The sequence below is a fragment of the Pipistrellus hanaki genome (genome assembly GCF_964339955.1).
Source record: "Pipistrellus hanaki genome assembly, chromosome: 1".
NCBI classification, from domain to species: domain Eukaryota; kingdom Metazoa; phylum Chordata; class Mammalia; order Chiroptera; family Vespertilionidae; genus Pipistrellus; species Pipistrellus hanaki.
In genome coordinates this window covers 34,337,653-34,349,089 of record NC_140503.1, presented here as the reverse complement: position 1 = coordinate 34,349,089, position 11,437 = coordinate 34,337,653, and the positions used below count along the sequence as shown (strand labels likewise).

The 11,437-nt window shown below is 52.0% G+C and overlaps 1 protein-coding gene across 5 annotated transcripts; it reads right to left on the bottom strand.

Annotated features, from left to right (window-relative positions):
• Positions 1–410: 410 nt before the first annotated feature.
• Positions 411–10,599, bottom strand: OTX2 (orthodenticle homeobox 2). Of its 5 annotated transcripts, none has more exons than XM_084889486.1 (5): positions 10,575–10,599; positions 10,047–10,117; positions 5,143–5,358; positions 3,994–4,169; positions 411–2,062 (listed from the first exon to the last, which is right to left on the bottom strand). In XM_084889486.1, exons 3-5 carry the CDS (start codon positions 5,237–5,239, stop codon positions 1,442–1,444), a joined length of 894 nt encoding a protein of 297 aa, XP_084745612.1. In that variant the 5' UTR covers positions 5,240–5,358; positions 10,047–10,117; positions 10,575–10,599; the 3' UTR covers positions 411–1,441. The 5 variants fall into 5 exon arrangements, with proteins under 5 accessions (XP_084745612.1, XP_084745611.1, XP_084745609.1 ...); XM_084889485.1 differs by lacking the exon at positions 10,575–10,599 and adding an exon at positions 10,292–10,462; XM_084889483.1 differs by lacking the exons at positions 10,047–10,117; positions 10,575–10,599 and adding an exon at positions 9,346–9,710.
• Positions 10,600–11,437: the final 838 nt, after the last annotated feature.

The following is an 11,437-nucleotide window of genomic DNA, read 5'->3' as shown; positions in this document are numbered from 1 at the left end:
AAAAAAAAAAAGCCCCCTTAATCAAATAAGAATAAAAACACAGAATTCTTTTCATTCTCATTTTCTCTGAGGTTCTACAGTTTTACCCTTCTTGCTTAAAAAGTTGATTTATATTAAAACATAGTAATAAAATGCCTAAGAAATAGGGTATGCAGAGGGGGGGAGTGGAAGGGGGAAGCAAGGAGACAAAATCCTAATGATTATTGGTCTCTTGATTCAGTTTCAGAGCAACCCTGATGAAAGTCACAAACACTTTACATACCACAGTCATTCATTGCTACTCCATCCTTAGATTAGATCCTCCAAAATTTAAAAATAAAGTCTGCTCCCTAACCCAAGAAAAACATGTTTTAGGAAGAAAAAGACTTCTCCCTTATAAATAATGGTATACAATTAAACTGGACCCAATGTTGTGCTAGAACCATTTTAATATAATTATACATATCTGCCAAATCCGGGAAGAAAAGTTTATGCATATATCATTTTTTCCAGTTAACATCTGCAAGCATAAACAACAATGATCTCAGTTCATAAATTCATCAGGGTCAGAGCAATTGACCAATGTCTCTTTACTGCCAGGTTTACCAACAGTAAATCACAGATGAATCGGTGTCCTTTCGTTTCTCTTCTCTCACTCTCCTTGTCCAGAGACATTTTGTTGTCAAGTTTCAGTACAGCTCCCATTCAGCCAAAGGTAATCTTTTTAGGTAAGGACTCAGTTGCTCTGAATTTTGCTTATAATTATAACCTATTTAATCACAGAAGAACCCCTGCAGAGGTGGAGTTCAAGGTTGCATACAATAACAGGAGATCACAGTTTTGAAGTCTAGCACAGATTAAAAACCACAGATGTACCATTTATATAAGACACACACTGATTGTCTCTTAAAACTACATATTGACTCCTTATGAACATTATTTTTTAAATAAAGTAGTGCATCTAGGACAATCAGTCGCACAATTCACACAGCCCTGAAAAGGTTTTCAGTGCCAACTAACAGTTGGTCATGAAACGTGAGCGAGCTTGAGACACTGTCCATTCCTAAGATTCAACCAAGGATTGGCTAAAACATTGGAACACCTCTGCTTAAGAAGGCTATGTCCTCCCCTCCTTCACCTCACAATTTCGTTTTGCTTTTATTTTTGGTGGTGTTTGGTTGTACATGGCTAGGATGCTTTTGATCACTTTGAGAATCGGGAAAACCAATGATCTAAAAACTATGACAGGATCTTAAGTAGATTGGTTTGTCCATTTCAGGTTGCTGGTTGGTGGGTCCCTCTAAGGACCTTCATTATTTCCTTCTATGCCTCCTGAAACATTGATCAGAAGATGAGTCTGAGTATCATTCCATCTAACTCTTTTAACCAATGCCTGGCTAAAACTGGAATGTCCAGCCTGGTATAGTTAAAAATCACCCACAAAAAGAGGTTCTACAGGTCTTCACAAAACCTGGAATTTCCACGAGGATGTCTGATCTTTATAATCCAAGCAGTCAGCATTGAAGTTAAGCTTCCAGGAGGCAGTTTGGTCCTTATAATCCAAGCAATCAGTGGTGGAGTTAAAACCCAAGCTTGAAGCTCCATATCCCTGGGTGGAGAGGGAAGCTGGGGACTGATTGAGATGGCTGGTAACTGCATTGGTACCCATAGGGCTGAGGGTGGCCCCTGGTCCAGGAAGCTGGTGATGCATAGGGCTCAAGTAAGATCCACAGTCCATGCCCCCGAAGTAGGAAGTTGAGCCAGCATATCCTTGACTATAACCTGAAGCCTGAGTATAGGTCATGGGATAGGACCTCTGCATGCAGGAGGAGGAGGTGGACAAGGGATCTGACAGTGGGGAGATGGAGGCTGGGCTCCAGATAGACACAGGAGCACTGCTGCTGGAAATGGCCGGGACTGAGGTGCTAGAGGGGGGAGTGAACTGGCCACTCGTTCCACTCTCTGAACTCACTTCCCGAGCCGGAGATGTCTTCTTTTTGGCAGGCCTCACTTTGTTCTGACCTCCGTTCTGTTGCTGCTGCTGCTGTTGGCGGCACTTAGCTCTTCGGTTCTTGAACCATACCTTGAAAGGGAAAGAAACTTCTTTAATGTGGTTTCAACAACTCCTTAAGAACCAGGGTGGCTCCCAGGTTATATAATCTCTCCTGCATGGACAGAGGAGCTGATAAACTCTCCTGCCACTGAAAACCTAGTGTATAGTACTCTCACATATATGCTCCTGCAATTGTAAAAAAAAATGTCAGGGAGACTCTGTTTAAAAACATTTGACTCTGCTTTACCCCCAACCTAGAATAAAATTTAAGACCAATCGTGTGGCTAACCATTCTCCACCTCACTTCTCTATGTTGTTTCACCTCGAATACACACATACACACAGGCCCAGCTGTGTTTTGGGACTCTCTCACAATGGGATAGAATGTATTTATGTCTTTTGGAGAAAAACACAAGGGAGTGAAAGCAATTCTGTTGTTCCATGCCAACAGTGTACATTCAAACAGTCTACAGTCCATCTACTAGGGAGCCATTGCTAGTATGGAGGTGGGTTTCATCACTCTGCTTCTTGTCTTTCCTAGACTCACAAAAGAAAGCTCCAAGGGGAAGTGAGGAAGGAGGTCTGAAAGCCACTGTGGCGCAAAACTTTCTTTTATTATTTTATGATTTATCTTTTTATTAAATTATTATCAGAGTACATATCTGGGGCAAAATTTTATGTTAAGTGGAGTGTCTCCTAGGTGCTCTGCTTTGAGCTCAAGGACAGACTTCCCTACTAGGCTCAAGTGTGAGATTAGAATCTGTGCCTTCAGGGTAGTGCCATCAGCACCTAGATTCAGTTTCCTGTACTCTGCTCATAGGTTTGTCAACTTCAGCCTCTGCCTGCAATCAGGCGATTCTTTTTACCAGCGCTGTCCCGGTTCTATAATGAAGGAGCTGTGTTCAGTGTGGGACAGAGCTTATCAGAGAAACTGCTAGCATTTTCTAGGCAACATGTCCTTAGCCGCCCTCTTTGATCAACTCCCCATGTGAGTGTTCTGTGGTAAGAACGATGCTACCAAAGCTGAGTGAAGCATCACCAACCATTCCGGTCATTTATTTTCTTTCAGTGAAGACTTATTTAAACTGAAGAAGTTCTTCCATAGCATTTTGAAAAAGCCTCTTTCCTGGCTTGCAGTTCCCTATGATGTGTCCCAGCTGAAGGGAGGTCTCTGGTATACAGGTAAGTTTAGGTGCTAATCATTCTTGCAGAACTCTGCATGGGACGCGAGTTCCAGGAAAGTTAAACTTTACTTTCCCTCTCCAGCTTAAGGTCAAGTTAAGGGGGCCTCAGGGAAGGGGAGAGGGGTCACCAGGGATGTTATGCAGATATTGTATCTGCTACATGGCTCCGAGCTAGCAAATTCTGTTCAATCCCTGAAATGTCAAAGAAAACACTCTTGCATCATTTCAGAGCACCAGCTGATCCCATAGCCTACCTCTACCACCAACCAACGTGTGACCTTGAGCAAATCACCTACGGTTTCTTCATCTGTAAGAATATTGGGACCACCTGGGAGCTAAGCTTCTTTCACCCTTAAAAGTGAATGAGAGAACGGGGCGGCTTTGTACACAGGGGAAGGGAAGTACTAACATATTGTGTGGCAGTATTTGCCTTCTGCCGCCCGCCAAGGCTGGGCCTCTGTGGGCCAGGTACCCAAGCCTTCCAGGGCTGTGCTTCCTCACTGACGCCCACTCCCCGGTCTTCCTTTGCACCTGAGCGGAAGACCCTTGGCTGGCAGCACGGAATGGGGGTGGAGGGATAAAAAAGGAGCTCTAGTAGAAGAAATCAGGCACTCAAGGAGCCTCAGGCAAGTGTGCTGGCCTCCTGAGGAAGGTTTAGTTTCCAGCCCTCCCTGGGTCATCTCGAACACCTGGGACTCCCCTGAGCCCTCTGCGCACACCATGCCGGGGGAGGGGTGGCGCGGTTCGGAGGGGTAGGGCTGTCTACAGCGGCCCTACCTGAACCCTGGACTCAGGCAAGTTGATTTTCAGTGCCACCTCCTCCCGCATGAAGATGTCTGGGTACCGGGTCTTAGCAAACAGCGCTTCCAGCACGTCTAGCTGCGCCCGGGTGAACGTCGTCCTCTCCCGGCGCTGTTTCCGGGGGGTGGCTGCGGGACAAGAAGCCCAGGGCCCTTTAGGGTGGGGGAGCAGTTTCTCAGTCACAGGGGTCTCTGCGGGTGCTCCAGCTCCCCCCACCCCGGCTCCGGCCCCCACCCGGACTCCGCGGCCCTCCCGCCCCCGGTCCTCCCCGCCTTCCAAGCGGAGCCCACAGCGTTCGCCCCACCCCGCCCGGCGGCCGGGCCCCTCCAGCGCGCACTGGAGGTCTCGGGGCGCACAGCGCCCCTATCAGGGGAGCCGCCGTGCCGCCTGACGTCGGCGATCTCTCCAGCCAGAGCGTCCCTTCGAAAGCTGCCAAAACGAATGAAATCACGGAAGACAAAAAAAAGAAAAGAAAAAAAAAGAAAACACAAAAAGCCTCCAAAATCAACCCCGAAAACACTACAAACAAAAAGAAAAACCCATTCCGGGGAGTCAGAGATCCCCGAGGGCCCCCAGCTCGGATTGGTGGGGCGGATCTCGATCCTACTGGAGATCCAAGGGCCTTTGTTCCTCTGTCTTTAAAATGGGGGCACATTTCCTCCTCCTTCGGTGAGGACTTTAAAAAACATATATAAAAAGTCCGCCAGGTTCGGAAGGCAGCCGCACCCGCGCTCCGTCACACCTTTCGGGGTTAGCGCGGAGCTGGAGGGCCGAGCGGAAGCCCAGCCCGAGGGAGAGGCGGAGGGTAGGTACCTCCGAGGAACTGCGCTTCGACCTATGGGCAAGGGCCTGTCGCCCCCAAATGACCAGGGCAGAAACCTCCCTCGCCCCACTCCACTCCGCGTCCCCTGTCCGCCCACAGAACCAGCGACGTGATGTTGTGTGCTCGCTCCCCGCCAGCCCCGCTCCTCCGTCCAGGCGCTCCGAGCTGCTTCCCGGAGGCAAACCCAGTGGGGATTTCGCCCGGAGCCAGGACAGCATCACCCCCAGCCCGCCCGGCGCTCCCGGGGTTAGGGGTGTCACGTCCCCGCGGGGCGGGGCGGGCGTGTCGCGGGGCTCACTTACCCGGGTAGCCCACCGAGGGGTGCAGCAAGTCCATGCCCGACGTGGTCAGGCTCAGTCCATTGACTGGGTAAGGCGGTTGCTTAAGATAAGACATCATGCTAAGGTTGTTAGGAGGCGCAAAGTCAGCCCAAAGCGGGGGGACCCAGCCGGAAGGTCCTGCGTCGCCGGGGCCGGACAGATTCAGGGTCCTTGGTGGGCGGGTCTGTCGTGGTGGAACTAAGGGCAAAGCAAACAAACAAGAGGTGCTGGTTTACTGCTTCGGAGGCAGCAGCCCTTCCACGTTTCGCCACTAACTTAAAAAAAAAACAGCCCGGGCTACTCAGGGCAGAGGCTTTTAAAGAGCTTGCAGACCTGCTCCCCACTTACCCAACCCCCCAGCTGCTGTGAAACTGGAAGGGATGGAGACCTGATAAACCTGTCTTCCCCACCCCCACCCTAAACTTAAAAAAAAAAAAAAAAAAAAAAAAAAAGTACCCGAAGAAAGCAATTACCATCAGCCTGCCCCGAAGAACAAAACCCTACGCCTTCAAATGCACACACCGCATTCCTATCCCTGCATTTGCATAGGACTCATTGGCTGGCACTAGCTAATTGTCTCAAACAAAACTTGATTGGGGCCATTTGCAGAGACAAAGAACTCTTCGGCTAAATAAATAATGCTGATAACAAAGCCCATGGGTGAGAAACAAAAAAACAATTCAAGAAATCTACCTCCCCAGACTGTTGCCTTTCCGAGGCTGATTTTAATTATCTTAGCTTTTTCACCACTTGCGACAGCTTGTAACCTAAAATATCAGTGCATTTAACATCTAAAATGTCAACTTGCTAATCGACAAACTTGAGAAAACTGCCTAACCACTATTATTCCACACTTAAAGTCATTTCCAGTCATCATTTTCACCTAATTAGTAGCCTGGGTAATTAGATTTTGAGGCAAGTAACAGATTTATTAGGGTTCTGGAGAACCTTGATTATAATGTGTATAAAGAGCCAAAGCTAAATAAACAAAAATCGAACTTTTAATAGATACCCATCAAATACGTAATCATAGTGCAAGAGAGAGAGGGAGGAAGAGAGAGAGAGAGAGAGAGAGAGAGAGAGAGAGAGAGAGAGAGAGAAGAATTCTTCAAGACTGGCACAGGGTTTGCTAGCAATTCTGAAGTCAAGTTAGAATCCCACCAATCAGAAAATGAGAGGCCCCACATCTGCAGGGAGAAAGGGTGCAGGTTTGCAGCGCAAGCTGCTTCCATGTTGATTTTGATGTGTGGAGGCTGCAGGTCCTGCGGGAGGCAAATTTTCGGACATTTGGGTCTTCCGCAGCTCCAGCAGTTTCCTGTTAACCTTAGCCGCCTTTTGAACATTTTAGGTTTTGAAGAAAGTAGATACACAAACACCCAAAGTTGTGAAACCGGTGTCATTTCTCCCTACCTTTCAAATTTCCTACAATCCTACAAGAAAAAGAGCTCGGGGAGAGAGAAGAGAAAGGAAGCAAAGGAAGTTATTTACTTTCTTCAGCTGGCTGTCTCTCACTCCCCCGAGCCAAGGGGTCCCAAATGGACGTAAATATAGGCCGGCTGCTGGCAAGTCTGGCCTTTCATTTTCCTAAGAGATGGCACCTCTCCTGCAAGGATCTCTGCTTTGCAACTTTGACACTCTGAGAGTTTGCTCCAAAATGGCGGAGTCGAGGTTAGGAGAAGTTCCTTCTTACTTTTACAGAGGTCTTACTGAATTTTAATGATGATGGGCTTTCATCTTTAGATGGCTTAAAAGGTAGAGACACAAAGTTTCACAAATGGCACAAGGTTACTGCAAGTTCATCCCGATTAATCTTTTTTTCTTTTCCTTTTTAATTTTCACTTCTTCCCGACTTAAATTCATAGCACAAAAGTTATTCTTTCCACCCTCGGACCTAATTTAATATAATTTTTATAAATGTCCTTCTTGGGGGCGTTTGTATGATCTCATAGGAATACTAATTTAGTTGGTCCTACAACAAAGACTTGATGTTTTATAGTCTCTTTTCTTTTCAAGACACTTATTTGGAAGCCATGGAAATAATATTGCTTTAAAATGCAGTCTTTTGTTTGTTTAAATCGCCTCTAAGCTGGAGTTCTTCCTTGTTTAATACAACCTCACCTCATATTGGCAAGTTCTGAACTACCACAGAAAAAGACAAAATCCTATCCGGTGCACAGGATAAACATGGAAGTGTCCGTTCTTACATGCAGCGCTCTCACCCAATTAGAAACGCCTGACACATCCTACATTCAAGCAGCACATTTCAATATTAAAAGTGGTAACAGACCGAAAGCCGCGGGACAGCGATCCTGTTGGGGCTCCTTTGCCCTCACCACCGCAACGTGGCTAAAACCCCCGGGCGGACCGTCTCCCCTCATCACTACGGGTTCACCTTTAGAAGAAAGTGCTCCAAGAACGAAACTATGGGGGGAACTCTCACCAGCCAGCCTTGGTATCCTATCCGCTCCCAAAGGAGAGAGGCCCGCGGGCCCTTCCACCTAACTTTCAAAGCCCTGCCCGCACGCCTTCCTCCCTTCCTCTCTAAGCAGAGCCTAGAAAGAAAACAGAAATACTTTTTTTTTTTCCCTCCCAAGAATATAAGCCGCAAAAGCACCGCTCTGGAAGTGGCCACTGGAGAATCTTACCCTAGAAGAAGCGGGCGGTGGACGCGAGGGCGGCCAGTGACTTGGGCGTCCCCGCCGCCGCCAGCCCCGCAGCCCGCCAGCCTCGCAGCCCCGGGTCCGACTCCACTGGCCGCCTCGGCCCGCGCCGCCTTATATCTAACGGTCAATTCGTGCAATCTGTCGCTCCCCCCTCCCTCCCTCCCTCTCCCCCTCACCGCCTCGTGAGTGTGTGTGAGTGTGTGTGAGTGTGAGTGTGTGTGGGTGTGTGTGTTTTCTTCCAAGGAGCCTATCTACCAGTTGCCGTGTCCTCGCTCAATCATAATTACCCCGTCCGAGAATTAATTATAATAAATGTTTTCTTGATAAACTAACGAGATAATCCGAGGGGCACACGTTCCCTTAATTACAGGCCGCCCTGCTCCGCTCTGCCCAGCGCCCGGGCTGGTTAATTTTCTGCCTGATGGAGAGGAAACAAAACTCGGCGGGCTGGCGGCGGGCCTGCGGCGGGGCGGCGAGGAGCGCGGGGACGGGGCGCACCGCGGACGCAGCCGGCGCGGCCGCCTCTCTGCGGCGAACTCCAAAGTTTCTGGCCCCGGGGAGCCAAACCACGCGGCCACCCGCGAGGGAAGAGGCAGGAACGTGCCAGAAGGGTGGGCCTTGGCCATGCATGACGGCGAGGAGAAGGCCGGGTGCTGGCGCGCGCGGAGAGGTCCGGGTGTCTCCCTCCTCGGGGGAGGGGTCTCCGCGCCCACTCCGCTCGGGCGCGGAGACTTGGGAGCCGGGACCGCGTCCCAGGCGCGGAGAAAGCCTCAGCGGCCAGGCAGCCGCAGGGAGGGGGGCAGAATGTCCCAGGGCGACTGCCGGGCCCTCCCCAAGTCATCCGCCGCTCCAGGCCCTGCTTCCCTCGCCCCACGGTGAAAGGAAGGGGAAAAGCCAACTCAGAAGTCTGATGGGGAACTTGGCTGTCCAAAAATCTGGCCTGAAATCGGACCGTGCTTTCAAGAGTCACTTGAACGCATCTGCACCAAAGACGTGGCCCAGGCCGAGTGCCGGATGAGATGTTTTGAAGGTTCTCCTCAGGCAGACCCCGAGCGGAGGCCGGGCCGCAGCGCTCCCCTCCGCCCCAGCCCGGGCCGCGCCAGCCCCTGGCCTCCCAGCCCGGGGAGGGGGTGGTGGGAGGGTGCGAGCCGGCGCGCCAGCCCGCCCGCCGCTGCCCGGGCCCGCGAGCCGCCGAGGGGCCGCCTCCCCACGGAAGGTCCCCGTCCCGGGCCCGCCGCGGCCGGGGCGGAGCAGGGCCCTCGGCGCCGCGTTGCCCCCCAGGGGCGCGCGGAGGGCGGCGCGGGGTCCCGGGGACCGCGGCCGGCAAAGTCCGGCAGGGAAACGACTCTCAGAGGCTAGCCCGGCCTAGGGACTGGATCGGGGATCACAACAACCACGGGGGGAGGGGACATTGCCGTCCCAAGAGGGGGGGGAGAGAGGTTGATCGGGGGAGGGGAGGTGTTGAGAGAGAGAGAGGGAGAGAGAGAGGGGGAGAGAGAGAGAGAGAGAGAGAGAGAGAGACCTGGAAGCTTTGGAAGAGGCTGGACACAGGGAGTGAAGCTCGGTGAGCTGCTGGCTGCTTTAGGCCTGGGAAGAGGGGACCGACCGGAGCTGCCGGCGCTCCGGACTCCTCGGTTACCCTCTGGGCTCTCCTGCGTTAGGGCTGGGCCGGAGGCTGTCCGCGCCCGGAGACCCGCGAGCCAGCGGGCTTTGGGGGCGCCGGCCCGGGAGGTGCCCGTGTTGTTACTATCCGTCCCTCTAGCTCCAGATGCATCTTTTTGTCTCAGGCTCTGAAAACGCCCTTCGTTCTGATCCATCCGAACGACCCAAACCACAGCCCAGGGACAAATCGCACAGCTCGCAGGGAGAAGCCCAGAATGGGCGTAGACTTAAGAGAACCACAAACAACCCCCCCCCCCCCCGGAAAAAAACACACCAAACCACCCCGCGGCAGACTCACAGGGTTTGCACGCCGTTTTGCGGAAGCGGAGAGCCCGGGAGCGCGCTCCCTCCCTGCCTCCGGCCGCTGCCCCCGCCGCCAGGTCCTACGTTTTTTCTCAATGGTCCTTGTTACACCTCAACACGGACAAGGGGCAAACTGCATCCGCCTTTAGCCGAAAGCCACGTTCGTGGAGACGCATCGGTCGGCCTGTGGGAGGCCTCGGGGTGATGGTGGACAGAGGGACTTCTAGAGACAGACAGACTACACAGATGGACGCTTACCTTACCGCCGCATGGGAGATTAGAGGAAAAAAAATCAAGTTATCCTTCAAAATCCCAAGTAGCCAGCCAGCCTACAAGAAATCAAGAAATCAATTATACACCTCGCGGTCTTCACCTTTCCATAAAAAAAAAAATAAAAAAATAAAAAAAGTCAAGCACAACGAAAAATAAAATTTTAAGAACGGAAAACGCAGAAAATAGCTGGAGCTGGAAAAAACGCGCGTGGCCCCCTCCGCGATACATACAAAAAAGTGGCCGCGGTGAGGGCCGCCCGGGCGATTTTTTATTTTTAATAACAGTGGAGGCCGAGTTGGAGCTGAGGTCGGCTCTGCTCTCAAGGAGATTTGCTGAGAAAGCGCCTCTCTGGCAACTTTTTTGACGCAAACTCTCCAACCAATGGCAGGGAGAGAATGATTGACACATCTAAGCCAGAGGGAAAATAATAAAAACACACAACAGGGGGAGGAAAACAGGCCGCTTGCTGCACGGGGGGACGAGCAGGCAACACATCCAGGCCTCCGACATTACCAGAATGTTCCTGAAAGACACCGGGCTCGCCTAAAATATACATTACGGGCCAGAGAAAGGGAACTGGCTGTATAATTAAAACGATGGTCAGGAGGCCTCTCCTAGCCTCCTTCCCTTCCTCTCCCCGTCCTCCCTTCTACACCCCCCCACACACACCTTTTGTTTTGTTTTGTTTTTGTTTTAGAGAGGGGGAGGAAGGAAACCCATACAACGAAAGATGGGAAGATAAAATATTTAAGTAAAAACCTTCTCGGGTGCGGGCTGGGGCTCACTGGGGTACAGATCCTGCGCTTAGCAATCTGTGTGGCTCAGATGCAGAAAGCAAGTCGGACTGGAGCTTAAAAGCACGCCTAGGCTTTCTCCAACAGGGTCCGACCAGGCCCGGGTGAAGGGAGGAGGCCTGCAAGCCGGGCGTGGGCGTGTAGGCCAGCCACAGACAGACAAACCGACAAGTCCAAGAACAAACTAGTTTCAGAAGCTCCGTGTCTCTCCCACTCCGCACGCCTTCCTAAGCATCCCCGGGCCCCAGAGCGGGAGGAGACCCGGGCTCCTGGGTCCTCCAGGGTGTTTGGGGTTTTAAGAAGCCCGAGGCGGGCTACAAAGAACAAGAACCCCGGGTCTACCCCCGAGGGCCGGTTTGGGGAGACCAGAGGAGCTTGGTTGGGACGAGGCACCCGGGGAGGGAGACCCGCCTCTGGAATGAGAGCGTGTGTGTTGACAACAAACACCGCCCAGAGCCCGCGGACGGGGCCTGGAGCTAACTCAGCCCCCCGCGGCCCGAGGCAGGAGGCTGGAGAGTGTCGGCGCCTGGAGACCCGATCCCGGCAGAGCGGACCCCAGCCCAGCCTTTCTTCCTGGGACCC

Excerpts from the sequence above, each read along its gene's own strand:
- OTX2 (XM_084889483.1), bottom strand. The coding sequence starts at position 9,640 with ATGGATCAGAACGAAGGGCGTTTTCAGAGCCTGAGACAAAAAGATGCA. Across the intron at positions 5,359-9,345 it reads GCCTCTTCCAAAGCTTCCAG|TTCCACCACGACAGACCCGC; the intron begins GTCTCTCTCTCT and ends CTTTGCCCTTAG. Across the intron at positions 2,063-3,993 it reads TGCCTGAGTCCAGGGTTCAG|GTATGGTTCAAGAACCGAAG; the intron begins GTAGGGCCGCTG and ends TTCCCTTTCAAG.